We start from the raw sequence: 16837 nt of genomic DNA, 5'->3' as shown, positions 1-16837 counted from the left end.
CTCAAGGGCCCTCACCCACCACAGGCTGCTGTCTCAGCCCTTCGGGGAAGGTGTTCAACCCCCACCCACTCCCTCTTGGTGGGTGGAGGGCAGCTGGCTCCGAGGCTCCCATTCCGGTGCCTCAGCACCTCCTGGAAAGGTTTCTTGTTATCTTGCTTAAGTGACCGTTTTAAGGACTTTAGATTTTCCCTTCTTTTTGCAAGTAAAACCAGAATCAATCTTAGTTAAGGCATGAAGAGGCTTCTCATGGCTGCACAAGGGCCAACGCATCGATCATGTTCAAATATAAATGGGCTGAGCAGGGAGGGGACATGGCAGTCCCTACCTGGGGGCCCCCAATAATCACTTCCCATTCAGACGGCTGCCCATGCTGAAGGTCCTTTAAAGGGGACAGCAGAGTCAGGGGAGGACAAGGACTTCTAGGGCTCTTGGCTGCCAGGACTCGCAGTATGCAATGAGCGAACGGTACCCCAAGGATGGCCACAAAACCCCCAAAAGAAAGTGGGTGAAGGAACAGAGAAATGTTTTCCTATTCCATTCAGCCTCTCTGAGGTCCTCACTGGCTTCAACTGTAGCCCATGTCATCCTTCCAAGGGCACCCACTCCTCCCTCCTTCCCATCTGCCAAACCGCCACCCTCCGTGACCACCGACTACCTGCCGAAAGCTGCCATCGCCCCCACCTTCCCTGTGCCTCACCCTGCGAGGCTTTGTCGGTTTTTTTCCACATTACTCATCACCTTCCAACCTACCCTACAATTCTCTTATCACCTTCACTCTTTATGTCTCCCCACCGAGAGAGAAGTCTTGAGGGCAGTGATCTTTGTTCTGTTCACCCAAAAAAAGTGCCCGGTGTCATCTCTCCCGTGGAAGGGACCCCTGGGAGGTGTTTCCAAGTGCTCCCTTACCTTTTTTGGGCAGCTGTGGATTCCTACCTGGAAATGCATAGTCCTAAATCCCTTATGAGCCTGGGGTACTGGCTGAATGACTCCCCACCTGCTCGCAGAATCCCTGAGAAGAGCCTCAGGTACGATCTCCCCTCTGTGAAGCACCAGCTTCACAGTGGTGAATCCCACCCCCACGGCTCAAGGACAGGAGCCCCTGAAAATGTGGGCAGTGGCCATCGTTTGCTGCCAGGCACCAGGTGAGGTGAGGTGAACACTTTATTAGGTGCGTACCTGTGTGTTCGTCACTTTGTGAACTACCTTAAGCAAATTCTAAATTCCAAACTGACTTCTTATCACTGCAGATGTTTGTCCAGTTCTTTTTCTGTGACTAGGTGGTGTTTTCTCAGAGAAAAACAGTACCATGTATCAGTATATAAGAGAGTAAATCAAGCAGCCGGGGAAGCAATGTGAGTACCACATGAAACATTCCAAAGCCTGATCAGATGTCTTGATTCTTAACTGATCAGGCTGTATGACTGGTCTGTTAGCATGAGACCTGGAGACCTTTGTGCCTCCTTTCCTGTTGCTGGGCCACCCTGGCTAGGATTCACCGTGGACATCTTCCTGTCACCTCCACCCTCCGCCACTCCCCTGCCCTAGCACCATTCCTCATGTTAATGAAAAGAGGTCAGGGCTCCCCAGGCAGGCTCCTTCCGGCCACCCCCATGTGCCAGCCTCTTACCTCATGAAGCCCAGGAACACCAGCAGGACCAAGCTGACGAGCCACCCCGCGGTGGCAAAAGCCTTGGGCATGGTGAGCGCACCTGTGCCCACGATGAGGTTAAACATGTACACCAGCCCCACCTGGAAGCGACAGAAGTGACATTCAAGCCCCGAAATTAATTAACCTCTCCTTCCAGTGGCTCCCAAAGAGGACCCTGGGCAACAGCCACACTGGAGGCAGAGAGGCCAGCCTTGAGCTAGGGAAGCAGGTGAGAAGGGAGAATGTGGCAGAGGTTTGAAGGAGGCGCGCTCTGCAACCAGCTGCCAGGGAAGCAGATGCCAACACTTGGAAGGCTCAAGGCCCACGTTCTATGGGTCTTTCCAAGATGTCTCTACTGATCGGGTTCCTCCTCCGCTTCTGTGGTCACCATCCTACCACCTTGTCATTTCCTTATATTTAGAGCTGCACTTCAGATGTTAGCTCCCTGCTCAACCAGGCTGTAGGCTTCCCGAGGACAGAGCACCATGTCCGGGGACCAGGCACAAGGATGAACCTAGGGCTGACCTAAAAAAGACCTGGACTCTTCCAAGACTTCTGAGCATGTGATCCAACCCTGCTCCCCACCCATTCTTGCCATTGTCTTTGGGATGCTGCCATTCAGGCTGCTTCCTTCTCCCCTCTGTCCTCCCCACACTAACTTCAAGGATGTTTATGAAACTTGAGATGCAATTTACGTACCATAAAATTCACTCTTAAGATATTTACAAATGACATATCCAATAAAAGTATCCAAGATATATAAAGAACTTACACAACTCAACAGCCAAAAAAAAAAAAAAAAAAAGCAATCCACTAAGAAATGGACATAAGTCATGAATAGACATTTCTCCAAAGACATATAGATGACCACCAGACATGAGATGCTCAACATCACTCATCATTAGGGAAATGCAAATCAAAACCACAATGAGCTGTCACTCACACCTGTCATAATGGCTAAACTCAACAACACAGGAAATGACAGGTGTTGGCAAGAATGTGGAGAAAGGGGAGCCCTTGTGCACAGTTGGTGGAGATGCAAAGTGGTGCAGCCACTGCGAAAAACAGTACAGAGGTGCCTCAAAAAGTTAAAAAAAGAACTACCCTATGATCCAGTAATCACACTGCTGGGTATTTAACCCCCCAAATACAAAAACACTAATTCAAAGGCATACATGCACCCCTATGTTTATAGCACCATTATCTACAACACCAATTATGGAAGCAGCCCAAACATCCATTGCGTGATGAATGGATAAAGAAGAGGTGGTATGTACGTACAACGAAATAGTACTCAGCCATAAAAAAAAAGAAATCTTGCTATTTGCAACAATGTGGATAGAACTAGAGAGTATAATGCTAAGCAACAGAAGTCAGGGAAAGACAAATACCCTATGATTTCACTCGTGTGGAATTTAAGAAACAAATGAGCAAAGGCAAAAAAAAAAGAGAGAGAAAGACCAAACGCAAGAGACTCTTGGCTATAGAGAACCCACTGCTGGTCACTAGAGGAGCAGTGGGTAGGGGGCTGGATGAGACAGGTGAAGGGGATGAAGAGCATGCTGGTCATGATGAGCGCCGAGTGACGTACAGAATCGCCAAGTCACTACGCTGTACACTGAAACTAATTCAGCACTGTATGTTAACTACGCCGGAATTAAAAACTTAATAAAAAAATTTACCCCTTTGAAGGACACAGTTTGGTGGCTTCAGGCACAGTCATAGGGCTGTGCAACCACCACCACCATCTGATTCCATTTCATCACCCCAGAGAGCAAGCAGGTACCCCCAGGAGCAGCACCGCTTGGCCCCTGACAACCAGCCTCTGAGTAGAATTGCTGGGTCACTGAGAATGAGGTTGCAAACTCACGTTCTCGCCAACCTGACTTTGGCTATTAACTATCATTTTCCTTTTTTGAGGTCTCAACCAGGAAAGTCCTTTCTTCTGCAGCCCTTCCCATTCCTGCTGACAGCTGCGGTCGCTCCGCCCACCCGATCCAGGCCACTGTGTCCCCATCATTTACCACAGGCTAGCTTGCTGAGCACAGTCCACCCAGGCCTCACGCCGCCTCCCCTGTGCTGCCCCTCCCGACCCCAGCCTTGGATGGACTAAGCGCCTGCTTCCTCTGCTCCCTATACAACAAACCTGCTAAAAGTTCCACGGTATTTTCTTTGTCTCCCTTCCTTCCTTCCAGTTGTAATTATTGGTTCCACAGCAAAAAGCAGTTCCTTCACCTGTGCTCTGAGAGCATCACACCGGTTTTATTCCACCATGGACTTCTTGGCGTTTCCCACAGGAAACCATCGAACCTCACTCTTGGCGCCCCAGCCCCCACCCTTCTCAGCTGAAGGCTGCGTCCTCTGTTCTGGAGGTGCCCAAGGCCATGTGACATGCCCTCCCCAAGCCACACTCCCTCCAAGCTCAAAAATCAGTGTCTGCATCCTCCCAACCCCCTCCCTGCCTGTGGGGAATGTGTGTCTTTCCCCCTGGGGGACGCTAAGCCCTGCACCCAACCTTCTGGGCTCAGTCCTTTCAGGAATCTTCCTTCCACCAGCTCTTCCCCCCTGCCTACACAGGTCCTCGGCAACTTTGAAACACAATTCTCTTACTTCTCTTAACCAAACTCAGTGAAGCAGCTACCTATTTCCTCTGCCTTCGCTTCCAAGTTTCTGTACTTTGTGGTTTCCATCCCTAGAGCTTTTTTGAAACTACATTCTTCAAAATCACCAATTACCTCCTTCCTATTTGCCTAACCCAACGGCTTTCTTAGTCTCTATTCCTTCTTACGCTCTGATGTAAGTGGTCTCTTTTCCTACTTGCTTTTCCCTCAGCAACTTCACTCAGTTCTGCAGCTTTAACTACCACAGCCAGACAGGGGAGGATGGACCTTTCTCTGCATCAGCCTTCCTGCAGACCTCAACTCCACTGTCTGCCGGTCACCCCCCCTCCCTCCTCCCTTCTGTGTACCCCAGCTCCAGCCATTCTACTTCTGAAGTCTTTTGTGGCTACCTCTGGTCCTATTCCCCTTTACCACCTAATTGCTTCCAGCCTGGACTGTGACAGCCACTTCCTAACTGGGTTTCCTGTGACACAGGCTTAGTTTGCTTTACCACCTATTCCTGTTAAAAACAACAATGAAGGGAGCCTGAGTGGCTTGGTGGTTGAGCGCCTGCCTTTGGCTCAGGGCATGATCCCGGAGTCCCGGGATGGAGTTCCACACCGGGTTCCCTGCATGGAGCCTGCTTCTCCCTCTGCCTGTGTCTCTGCCTCTGTCTCTCTGTCTCTCTCATGAATAAATGAAATCTTTAAAAATAAATAAATAAATAAATAAATAAATAAATAAATAAATACAACACAAACAATTCATCTCTGGGAATACCTACCCATCTCTCATTTATACTTCCCTATTCTTACAAATATGTTCTCTTCTATATTCTAAAATTTTTCCTAAAATAACCATGTACTGAATTAAAATTTGTTTTATATAAATTCAATTTGCCAACATACAGTATAACACCTAGTGCTCATCTTATGTGCCATCCTTTATGTCCATCATCCCGTTACCCCATTCCCCCACTCTCCTCCCCTTCTGCAACCCTATGTTTGTTTCCCAGAGTTAGGAGTCTCTCATGGCTTGTCTTCCTAATTCATGTACTGAATTTTCTTTTTTTTTTTTTTTGAATTTTCTTTTTATCAGAAACCTACAAATTGGGGCCCATTTTCCTAACGTCACTCAGAAGTTTTTTTTTTTTTTTTTTTTTTTAACTGAAATGTGGGGAGAGGGAGCTGGGCAGTGGTTAGGGAGGGACAAGCTTCCAGGCAGGTGTTGACTGTACATCTGAGTGAAGGACAGGAAGGCACCCTGTGGACAGAAAAGAGCTCTACCCACAGTCCATTTACATTTGGCATAGGGCACCACCCCCCCATGCCTCCTGGCCAGCCCCTCAAATCCCACCCAGCACTCAAACGCATTCAAATGTTACTTCCACCACAAAGCCCTCCCAGTTGTGCACTTTTGAACCCCCAGGGCAAGAATACTTCTTATGTCCTAGTTTGGGTTTTCAATGTTGTCTTTTCCCCATTGTTAAATGTGAGGCTCACTGTGGCCTGTGTGTCACTTCTCAGGGTGCCTGCCACACAGTCTCCAGCTAGGAATCCTCAGCTGAGCTGACTGGACCTGGCTAGGTCCTCTGACGTAGGTCTCACAGTCTTTGTCCTGTTTTAAACATCACAGTCTCTGTTTGATCCCACAGACAGATCTCAGAAGGATTAAAACAAGTTTGAACCGTGTTCCTACAGCTCCCTGCAGCTCTGTTCTCTATATGCTGCTTTTCTGAGCAGTAACATTTAAGAAGGGTGGACCCTTTTTCTTTATGGAAAATGGCCCCGGTGAAGGTTCGATGGAAGTAGAGAAAGTGCTAGTTCTTAGCCAAAAGTTTTACAAGGAAATGAAACAGTACAAGAGGCATTTGTGAATTTGGTGATACCTAAAGGTCATGAGATATAAAGGTCAAGGGTCTGCTGTAGCGCAGGGGCTTTCAGCCTGAGCACTGTTGACATTTGGGGCCGATTCTTCTTTATTGTGGGTTGTCCTGTGGACTGCAGGATGTTTAGCAACATCCTGGGCTCTACCGACGAGGCTCCAGTAGCCCCCAACCTTGCACCTGTGTTGTGATGATCACAAATGTCCCCAGGCACTGGCAGGTGTCCTGGGATGGTGTGTGTGGGTAAGATGGGCAAGACTGCCACCGCTGAGAACCACTGCCGATAAACACAATAAAATAAACACACTCCCAATGGAAACTTCAAATAAATCTCGGTGAAAAAGATCCTTGAAGAACTTTACAAGAAGCTAACTAGGGACAGACTGTTAGCAGTTGGAAGCAGAAATGAGTAATCACATTTGTCTTATGCTGTCTCTATTTTTTAGCTTCAAAGCAAGAACTCTGGGCATCCTGTAGAATAATATGAAACTTCTTCACCTCCCTGGCGAGAGTTAAAGCCTCTCAACCTTCAGTAAAGGTGCCAGTGAGGCCCAATTACAAGGACTATGGAGCAGGAAGCAAATCTGAGCTGAGCCACGGGCCAGGTCAAAGGCAGTTGTGGGAGGAGGAGGAAGGAGACATTCTCTTCTGCTCCTGGCCTGACAGTTGTGGTGGGATAGCCTCCTGGAAGGTGTCGCCGAAAGCAGAAGCAAGCCCTGCTACAGGCTAAACAGTCTCTTCCCGTTCTCCATCATTCCTTGGGATGGAGTACTGGCTCCCCTACAACCTGGGGAGTTGAGCGCAGTGTTCCTGCTCTCTTATCTCCCATCCAGCAGCCTCACCCACAGATGTGCATGAGGCAGTAGTCATGGCGGTTTTTGTCCACTTCCCCAGGGACAGCTGTTAAAGGAAACAGAAGCCAGTAGAGATGCGGAAGCAATGACTAGAATTTAAGGCTGTGAAACGAGTAACCTTTCCTTCGAAAGCAACGGCAGTGGTCTTTGGCAAAACTGGCTGGCAGGGCCCTCAGCGGCTGGGCCTTGTGTGGGTGGTGGTCTGCTTCATCCTCTATTTGGATCACATAGTCCCTGTAGCCCTGAGCCACTCGTGGTCCCCGTACACAGGAAACCAGACACGCCCGTTCCGAGATCACTTCTGGGGAAAAGTGCTGGCCGGAACCAGGTTCTGAATCCAGCATTATCCTTGAGAGGGCCTGTCACATGAGTCCCCTGTGAGGCTAGTCTGTCCACTACACATATTTTATGCAGAATAATGCAAGCTAAGGCAAACACCCCTGACACCCACAAAGGGGAAAAGAACTGGCAACAGAGCAAACACAGAGGCAGGGAGAGGCTCTGTGTTGGGAATACCCCAGGTTATGGGCTGATGCACCTTCATGAACCAAACAGGTTTCCCAAGACATAGAGAGCAGGTCTTGCCTGTATTGGGCCGGGCAGGGGATTCAAAGCAGCGTCTACGGTGAAGCAGTTCCACTGCTTTTCTGGGCTCGGCGGATGGTGAACCAATGCCCTTTGCCAGGTCTCACAAGGGATCAAGAACCACTCTCTCTGGATGGCAGAGTTAGGGAAAACTCAGGAAGAAAGCACGGTGTCTTCTCAAACCCTAACTGGTAACTTCCCACTAATGCCAGCTCACCTTCAACAACACCCATCTCTTCTCTACACCTCTCTCCACTGGTAAGATAAGAGAATACAAGTTGTTAATGGCAAATACCCAGAGTATGCCCTTAAACACAGGCCTCAAACAAAACCAAACACACAGGGAAGTTGGGGGGTGGGGAGCAGAACCCACTGAGGCTTTTCGGCCTCACTGCCTGAATTCCTGTGGGTACACGCTGACACGTGAAATGATGATGTGAATAACTGGAAACACAAGAAAAGTGAGCCTATCAAAGTTTTTTTCTTTCCTAAAACTCAGTTACAGAAATAACTCATTTTCTCATCTCTAAATGTATAGATGCTCTGAGAAGCAGCAGGAAGCTTGGCAACTTTTATGGACAGTGGGAACATTTCACTGCTGATACCAAGAAGAGACTGTGAGCCGTTACACAATTCCTCAGATGAGAACAACACTATTAGACTCGGTCCAAAGTTCAAGAAAGACTACCCCCCGATAAATTATGGAGAGAAAGGAGGCTCCTTTAGTGCTACACACAAAAGGCACAGACCCAGTAGGAAGACCCTGGTGTGAGAAAGGCTTTTTGCCAGCTATTTTCTGAGACACTTTCATATCTATCACACCACAGCCCTAGAGTCTGTGAAGCAAAGCCGGGATCCTCAGGCTAGGAAATAAGTGGAAAGCGGGGCAGCTGCTTAAAGTTAGGTAAGCTCTAGAAAGAGGACTTTTGTTACTTAAGGCAGTGCAGCTTTTCCTTGGAATACTTAGTAGCACCATGAGTCAATCATTTGATTATTCCAATCCTCCAGCTAGGTATCCAGGCAAGAGGACTCTGTGATGTAACCAGGACCAATCTTTCATGACTCAAAGATAAACTGAATGCACCTGTGGGAGGTGGGGGTGTGTGTGATGCAGACCCAATACAGTAAGAAATCAATCCTTCTAATTGTTCTAATTACAGACTCCTGCAAACTGCACTTGGAAGTCTCTGCATGCTTTCTCTGCCTCTTACACCATCCAAGACTATAAAAGTTGTGCAACTTACAATTCAGCGGGCAACCAAAGCGCTTTCAAACTGCTGAGATGAGCAAACCCAGAGTCAACAGCTGTCAATCATCATCCCCGGACAACAGCTCGGTTTGCAAGTGCTAGTGGCCAGGACACTGAGATCGCAAGGAATTAACAAGTCAGCTTTGTTTCCTTGCCCGCTTTCTGACCAGCATCGAACACGTGCACAAACTCTCATCACATGCTCTGGGCCGGGGCGGCAGCAACATGCCTGCTGCTGAATGGAGTTCCCCAGCCTGGCTTTCGCCAGGGTCTACAAGCAGGTGTCCTCACTAGGCTCGTACAGTCCAGGAAGCATTGTGCTTCTCTAGGAGCCCACAGCAACGATGTGGGTAAAACAGGTTCTAAAAAAGTAAAACTCACATAAGGAGAATAGAGCTCTCCGGTCTCTGTGATTTCACCCGCCATTTCCAAAAGTGAGGAAGGGTCAGTGGGCCGAGATTCCTTAGGTTTCTTCCTTGCTTGGGCGGCGGCTGCTGCGGCTCCCTAAGGGGGAAAGAGCAGATTTCACCTTTCTGATAGAGGTCGCTGGCATCTGGGGGACAGTTCTGGAGAACACCCCTCGGGGGCCCTGTACTTTGATTACAGACACAGCCTCAGTATCCACCAGGAGGATACTGAAAGAGTGACACCTGCGTGCTTTCCTCTAACTTTTTCCTACGAAGGTATTCAAGGCCGTTCAGACTCCAAGTGACAGAGGGAGCCCCACAAGCCACTAAGTCTCCCTCACCACAAGCGCCCCCCTTTGCACACTGTGCACACTTAATGCCAGCCAGGAACGGCGAGCTCACTACCACACAGGGCACTCGAGATCAAGGCAACAAACTGGGGGCTTGCCCAGGTCGCTGCCCACCCCCACCCAACTGCAGGTCCCCAAACCTCTCCTTTGTAACGGGGCCTCCATTCTCCGCCCCCCCCCCCCAACCTGTTTTCTGCCCTGCTTCGGGCTCCCCAGCCCCAAGCCTCCCCCTCGTCTCAAGGGCCTCCCCCCGACTTCTTCCTCCGTCCTGGAGCAGCCCCGAGCCTGGCGCCGCCCCGGCCCGTCCCCCCAGCCCGGCCGGACACCTGCACCCCGGCTCGCTCCGGGCCGCCGCGGCCGCCGCCTCCGACCCCTCCGCCGCCGCCGGCGCCAGCTGTCCCGCACCAGCGCCCGCAGCGCGCATGCGCCCGCGCCCGGCGGCCACTTTGGCCGTGCGCGCCCCGGGTGGGGCGCAGCGCGCTGATTGGACGCCTCGAGGAGGCGGGACCGGGATTGGGCCCCGGCGGCCGCCGTCTGCGGGGCGGAAGCAGGGGAGGGGCACTTCCGCCCGCGTGCGGGGAGGAGGGGCCGCGGGGCTGGGGACGCGTCCGTCCGCCGGGAGTGGGTGTGAGCGGAGCCTCCCCGGGCCCTCGGCGGTCGGGGTGACCGAGGAGCGTGGCCCACGGGTCCGCACACAGGGGAGGGCGGCCTGCTCGGACCTGGCTGGGGGTGGGAGGCGGGGAGAGGGCCCGGGGGCTGGGGCGGCGGGGGGGTCGCCGGGAAGAGGGGCTGGACGTAGGCGTCCGCCAGCGAGGCTGCAAGTTGATGGTGGGGCGGAGTCTCCGGCCCGGGGCACGTGATGGGAGCTTCGGGGTTAAGCCTGGGCGCTTGGGTCGGAGGCTTCGCGGGTCAGCGAGGTGGGAGGGAAGGGGCGCGCCGAAGCGGCAGCTCGCGCTTAGCCCCGTGGAGCTGCGATGCGAGGATCTTGTAGTCCCCTTTACCCGGCCCACTTCCCCTTGTCGCGAGGGGTCCAGAGTCCGTGTCCTCTGAAAGGTTTCGAGAGAAAGAAGGAACCAAGGCTCTCCTGACCACTGAGTTCCGGGAGGCATTTAGCAAACTCGAGGCCCGGGGCTCCCACCCCGAGTGGGAGGAGACGCAGGGTCCTGGAGTATTTGCCCTCCCCTCCTACAGGCCGGCGCCATGAGGTTAAATGAGAACGTCTTGCTGCTGGGGAAGAAGGTGGTGCTGGTGCCCTACACCTCAGAGCACGTGCCTAGGTAACAGTCCACCTAATGCGAGGTGCAGGCCAGCCCTCCCAAGATGCAGCGAGGAGGGTCAGCCTGCCTTAGTCCGAATCTCAGAGGCTGTTTCCCCTAAGAAGGAGAAACATTGCGGTGAGAAGTCGTTACAGAAAGAAGTGAGCGCTGAAGCAATGAGGACACCCCTGGAAGAAGTTACCCCCCCCACCCCTCCCATCCCCCGCCTTTCCGTTTCAGTCTTCTCTGCTTCCTTTTTGGACGCTCAGCAGGGAATTATTTTATGTAAACTAGATGTGTGTAAGAAAGATCGCCTGATTGTAAATTAGTGACATTCCTCTGTTGTCAGCGAGTATGCTTAGTTGTTTTTTTTTTTTTTTTTTTTTTTAATATTTATTTATTTACAGGCGCCTGGGTGGCTCAGTCAGTTAAGTGTCTGCCTGCCTTTGGCTCAGGTCATGATCTCAGGGTCCTGGGATCAAGCCTGGCAGGGAGCCTGCTTCTCCCTCTGCCTCTGCCCTTCCCCCTGAGCATGCTGTTTCTCTCTCAAATGAGTAAGTTAAGTCTGGAGGGAAAAAAGATTTATTTATGTAAAGGGGGGGCGGGAAGGGCAGAGGGAGAGAGAGCATCCTGAAGTAGGCTCTCCTCTGAGCGTGGAGGCCTGACACAGGGCTCCATCCCAGGACCCTAAGATCAGGACCTGAGCTGAAACTTGTAGCCTGCCAGGCATGGGTGCGAGCTATGCAGGCACCCCAAATATGCTCAGTCTTGAAGACTTAACGTTAGTTTGTCAGAAAACTGAGTTGATGGGTTGTTCTGATGTCTACTGTTTTGAAAATCCAGAACTGAGTGCCAGCGTGGGACTCTTCCTGGGGCAATTGGCTAAGGTCTGGTAGGCTGGGATGGTGGTAATGTAGGAGTGTATTCTCTACTTGTAGGTTTTTTTTTTTTAATTTTATTTATTTATTTGAGTGAGAGGGAGCGAGAATGCACATGGGGAGTGGGGAGAGGGAGAAGCAGGTTCTCCACTGAGCAGGGAGCCCTACTCAGGGCTTGATTGGACTTGATCCCAGGATCCTGGAATCATGACCTGAGCTCCAGGCAGATGCCTAACTGACTGAGCCACCCAGGCACCCCTGTAGTTTTTGGGTGTTCCTGTGTCTGGCCTTTGTGGAGATATGTCCAGCCTTCCTTAAGGAGGTCAGATTGCCATATACTTCCGCTCAGGAATTTGAGGAATGTTTGACTTCAGACTGCGCCCCAGCACTGACCCCGGAGACAGGATGGGAAGCTGGATAGTTCTCTTGTAAGACCAGCCTGCTTCTAGGTCTTGTGCTTGTGTCCCTCTGCCTTAGGAGCTATTATAACCCTTTCCTTAGATTTTTTTTTTTCTTCCCAAAGAGGGGAGAAAGCGTGCTCACACAAGAGCAGGGGGAGGGGCCGAGGGAGAGAATCCCTAGCAGGCTCTACACCTAGCTGGGAGGGGTGTGTCCAGCTGCGGGGAGGAGGCACGTTGCAGGGCTCTAGCTCACAACCTGGAGATCGTGACCTGAGCCAAAATCAAGAGATAGATGCTAAACTGACTGAGCCACCCAGGAGCCCCTCCTTAGATCTTTTAGAGCTCTGTATTAGCCTTGTGGGGTTCTCCTATCTACCATCCACTTCTTCATCTCATAAAATGTCAGACCTGTACTCCCGAATCAGTCCTGCATGCCAAAGGCCATCCTCCTGTCCCTGCAGGTACCACGAGTGGATGAAATCAGAGGAGCTGCAGCGTCTGACAGCCTCTGAACCGCTGACCCTGGAGCAAGAGTATTCGATGCAGCAGAGCTGGCGGGAAGATGCAGACAGTGAGAAGCAGAGGCCCTGGGCTGGGCTGGCAGTGGGAGGGGTGGCTCCAGAGGCAGTCTCCAGGATCCCTCCCTTTCTCATTGCCACTGTAGCCCTTCTGGGCCCCAGAAACTTTGTGAAAATCCTTCATGAAAGGTCTGGAAGTTTCCTGAAACCGTCATACTCTGATGCCCACTGAGGCCAGTCTCTGTGACTGGTGCTTTTGTGTTTGTCCACATTCACTGCATTGGGCTTAGAAGGATTTAGAGAAAGTAAAGCATTTAGGGCTCTGGCTGTAAATGGAGGCCCTGCCTCTCACATCTCTTGCTTAAACCCAGTTGTGGTTACTGCTTTCTGAGAATAGAGCTGCTGTTTGGAGTCCCATCTTTTCTTGCATGAGGCAAATTTAGGGCTTTGTAATCAGCTAAAGGAAGCTCTGAGCCCAATTTCCTCATGGCAGAGGCAGTGGTGTCATACTACAGTTCTCTGGTTTGGGTCAGAAGACTGTTGTCACTTCGCTTCTATGGGAAGTGTAAGTGAGAACCCTGTTGCCTCCCTCCTTAGAGTGTACATTCATTGTGCTGGATGCAGAGAAGTGGCAGGCCCAGCCAAGCACCACGGAAGAGAGCTACATGGCGGGAGATGTAAACCTCTTTCTCACAAATGTAGGGGACCCCTCCTTGGGGGAGATTGAGGTCATGATTGCAGGTTTGTTCCACTCGGCCCTCCCTTCCCTCCCTTCTAAACTTCAAGCCAGCTGAGGCTGCATAGGGCACTGGGCTCAATGGGAGGTTCCCAGTGGTGAGCCCAGCACCTACCTGGGGCACACTGCCCCCTGCCACTCCATTAGCCTGCTGCTCCACCCATGGTGGTTTACTTTATTCCTGTCTTCTGCTTAGGTGTGAATTAATTAATTAATTAATTTATTTATTTTTAAAGATTTTATTTATTTATTCATGAGAAACACAGGGAGAGAGAGAGAGAGGCGGAGACACAGCAGAGGGAGAAGCAGGCTCCATGCAGGGAGCATGATTTGGGACTCGATCCCGGGTCTCTAGGATCACACCCTGGGCTGCAGGCGGCGCTAAACCGCTGTGCCACCAGGGCTGCCCTTAGGTGTGAATTTAACCTTGAGTTTGAGGGTCTTCAGGCTTCATTCTGCTCCATTCCTGCTGGGGGGCTGGGCGCTGGGGACCCTCCCAAAATAAAAGACCTTTCCTGGAGCATCCTTCCCGTGCTGTGGAAGGAGCCCCTCTAGTTTGTGTCCTTCATGGTCCACAGCCTTCCCCTAAGACTTCCCGATGAGGCAGCATGCTGAAGGTAAGGGGTCAGCTTTGGGATCAGGTTGCTGGGTGTGTCTAAGCTGGGAACCCCTGTGCAAATTATTTCAACTGCTATGTGTCTGTTTTCCTGTCTGCGTAATGGCAATGATAGTACCAACTGTTGAGTTGAGGCTGAAATGAAGTTGCAGCTGCATTACTGCTGTGCCTGCTGCGGAGCCTGGCACACGGTGCCAGTGATTGCCATTATTCCTCCTAGAGCCCAGCTGCAGAGGCAAAGGCTTTGGCACCGAGTCTGTTCTCATGATGATGTCTTATGGTAAGGAAGTCTGAGCAGATGGTAGAGAAGTGGCCAGGCCCCAGATGAGGACATGGGCATGTTGGGAAGTATCTTCTTCAGGCCTGAGGGTGGGGGGCAGGTGACAGGTGCTTCCACTGCCAAACGGGAGAGGAAGGGTAGGGGATAAGAGGGGGGTGCTTCATCCTGTGTCCCATCCCTCTCTCTCTCATTTTCTCTGGGAGGGGTGACCAAACTAGGTCTGACCAAGTTTGAGGCTAAAATTGGGCAAGGAAATGAGCCAAGTATCCGGATGTTTCAGAAACTTCACTTTGAGCAGGTAAGGATATCTCTCATGGGAGGGCGAGGCCTGGGCTGGGTGATGGGGCCCAGTGGTGCTAGAGCTTGTGACTGTAACTTAGCTGCCTCTGCTCTCTCTGGCTTATACAGGTGGCAGTGAGCAGCGTCTTCCGAGAGGTGACACTTAGGCTGACAATGAATGAACATGAGCGGCAGTGGCTTCTAGAGCAGACCAGCCATGTAGAAGAGAAGTGCTATAGAGATGGGTCGTCGGAGTCTCATTGACAGCCAGCTGGCCTTCCGGGCAGGGCAGCCACCTTCTGTGAAGTGGGGTGTTGGAACCATGCAATCCAAAACACCAGAGCCCTGTAACAGAAACTGAACTATTGGGGCATTTGGGGCATAATGCCCCTAGCCCCTCTCTGGCCTGGGAATCTCCTTTAGGGGCCCTTCAGACTCTGGGCCAGACTTGCGTTGGCCTTCCTCAGGCTGGCAGTGTGGATAAGTGACTCCAGGTCCAGGCTGTCCTCCTGACCAGACCTGGATTCTTGGAACCTGGAGCGGATAGCACGAATCCACAGGGAGCAGGGTGGGTGGAGGTGGGAGCAGAGGCGAGTGGGCCTGGTGAATGGAAGGCCAGAGGCGCCACCCTGGGGTAGAGGCCTGCCTAAGAGTAAAGTATACTGCACAGCACCTTTCCTGGCTTTTCCTTAGGCCTCTTTGCAGGTGAGCCACCAGAAGGCCCAGCCTACAGCATCCAGTCCAGGGCAGGAGGAGCTCAGTCTGCTTTTGGCCTGCAGAAGCAGGCGGAGTGTGACCCCCAAGAAGTTTGGAAATGAACGAGCAAGGCCCTGAATGACAGGTGGCTTGGAAAGTGGACAAGGATACTGTGCTTGCTCCTTCTTTCTCCTCTCTGGACCCAGGAGTTTTGGATGCAAGCTCCTTGTGACTGGAGCCTCTGCTCAGTTGCAAGGGCTGCAGGAGGAAGTAGAAGCCACTCAGCGGTATCTTCCTGAAGGGACCTGTCTCCTGCTCTACTCACTTCTTGGGTCTCTGGGAGCCGTGGCACCTGACGGCCACAAGGAGGCGTCGGAGGCACAGCCTCAGGATGTCTCCAGGGCCTGGCAGCTGGTGCTTCAGAGGCAGAGCTGGAGCGGGAAGGGGGGGAGATGCTCCTCTGTTCCCAGGTGTCCTGTCCTAATCTGGGGTGGCCGTTGAGAGGCCGGACAGGTTTCAGGGCAGGTCGTGGAAGAGACCCTCAAAGGCAGTCAGTATTCTCAAGGGGAGGAAACCTTGATGTGAGTTGCTGTGCCTGGCTCAAGGTAGCAGAGCCAGAACTCTTGCTGGTCCCCCCCAGTCCCCCACCCCTCCCCAGTCCTGGCATATTCCAACGCTACTATGAAGGTAAAAAACTGGAATCTACCTTTGCTTGCAGTGTACCAAAGGGTTTGTAGTGTGTCTGGTCCCTCAGCGATCAAGGAGTTTCAACCTTGAGCTTCATCAGAGGCCCCACCCAACAGGTGAGGTCGGGAGGGATCTCCCCCCACCCCACTGCCTTGTGGAGTCCTCTCCAGGCCTCGCTTACAGGTGAGAGGTCACAAGGTAGAGGCAAGGTTGCGAGCAGGAGGGCTGAGCCCAAGGTGCTGTGGCAGGGTTTTGAATAGTATAAGGTTGGTCGGAATCCAAGCTCCAACAAGAGGCCAAATGGCCAGACAGTGACCCACCCCTCTCTTAACCCTAGAGGCCCCCGGGTCCTCTGTGATGAGTGCTTTCCGTTAGAATCCACTTCCCATCCTTCTCCCAAGCACCTCTGGGCCTGGCAGCCTCAGCCCTTGCGGGCCACCCTGGCCGCTCCCAGGGTGTGGCCTCAGGTGCCAGAGGTGTAAGAGACCTGGATCTCTTGAGGTGGCTTAGGGTATTTTGCCCTTGGAAAGTCCGCTCCGCCCCACCTGCCCCAGAGCATGTCCAGGGCCAGATAAGATAATCTGGTGCTAGCGCAGGCCACTCCTGGGAAGCCTGCACCCCACTGGCTGTGAGGGGTTAGATGAAAGCCCAGTCTTTGCATTAAATGAGGCTCGATGCAGGATTCACCATTTCAGTGCTCTAGAATTAGAAACTACATAAAGACCTCTGAGCATGTGGATCTTCCCTCCTACTTCCTACAATAAAGGTTTCTCTGGGGCAGCCGGTTGCATGCATTCAGGAGCTGGGCAGGTCTCACTCCCATAAGACTTGTGCAAAGCCTGGGCAGCTACAGGACCCAAGGCCCTCTGATCACAGCCGCCCACGTTCTACTCCCCCGCCTGGAGTCCGAGA

The 16837-nt window shown here is 52.1% G+C and overlaps 2 protein-coding genes across 5 annotated transcripts in view; one reads left to right on the top strand and one right to left on the bottom strand.

The window, feature by feature from the left end:
- TMEM104 (transmembrane protein 104) overlaps positions 1 to 9984 on the bottom strand; it is a 56650-nt gene extending 46666 nt beyond the window's left edge. For both annotated transcript variants that reach the window (XM_041725751.1, XM_041725752.1), the window contains exons 1-3: positions 9905 to 9984; positions 9203 to 9325; positions 1628 to 1749 (exon numbers count right to left, since the gene is read on the bottom strand). In XM_041725751.1, the coding sequence (XP_041581685.1) occupies positions 1628 to 1749; positions 9203 to 9247 (167 nt within the window). In that variant the 5' untranslated portion in view covers positions 9248 to 9325; positions 9905 to 9984. The remainder of the gene's footprint in view (positions 1 to 1627; positions 1750 to 9202; positions 9326 to 9904) is intronic.
- A 159-nt stretch (positions 9985 to 10143) lies between these two features.
- NAT9 (N-acetyltransferase 9 (putative)) lies at positions 10144 to 16655 on the top strand. 3 transcript variants are annotated; one of them, XM_041725547.1, is made up of 7 exons: positions 10144 to 10264; positions 10770 to 10855; positions 12575 to 12684; positions 13229 to 13372; positions 14204 to 14263; positions 14482 to 14561; positions 14672 to 16655. In XM_041725547.1, the coding sequence occupies exons 2-7, from the start codon at positions 10779 to 10781 to the stop codon at positions 14804 to 14806; spliced, it is 606 nt and encodes a 201-aa protein (XP_041581481.1). In that variant the 5' UTR covers positions 10144 to 10264; positions 10770 to 10778; the 3' UTR covers positions 14807 to 16655. The 3 variants fall into 3 exon arrangements, with proteins under 3 accessions (XP_041581481.1, XP_041581480.1, XP_041581482.1); XM_041725546.1 differs by having other exon boundaries at positions 14467 to 14561; XM_041725548.1 differs by lacking the exon at positions 10770 to 10855 and having other exon boundaries at positions 10157 to 10264; positions 14467 to 14561.
- Positions 16656 to 16837: the final 182 nt, after the last annotated feature.

Source organism: Vulpes lagopus, chromosome 12, assembly GCF_018345385.1.
Source record: "Vulpes lagopus strain Blue_001 chromosome 12, ASM1834538v1, whole genome shotgun sequence".
In the NCBI taxonomy this organism is placed as follows: Eukaryota; Metazoa; Chordata; class Mammalia; order Carnivora; family Canidae; genus Vulpes; species Vulpes lagopus.
Note: the sequence above shows the minus strand (reverse complement) of the source record. Positions and strands in the feature narration are given on the sequence as shown.

Excerpts from the sequence above, each read along its gene's own strand:
- NAT9 (XM_041725546.1), top strand. The coding sequence starts at position 10,779 with ATGAGGTTAAATGAGAACGTCTTGCTGCTGGGGAAGAAGGTGGTGCTG. Across the intron at positions 10,856-12,574 it reads ACCTCAGAGCACGTGCCTAG|GTACCACGAGTGGATGAAAT; the intron begins GTAACAGTCCAC and ends CTGTCCCTGCAG. Across the intron at positions 12,685-13,228 it reads CTGGCGGGAAGATGCAGACA|AGTGTACATTCATTGTGCTG; the intron begins GTGAGAAGCAGA and ends CTCCCTCCTTAG.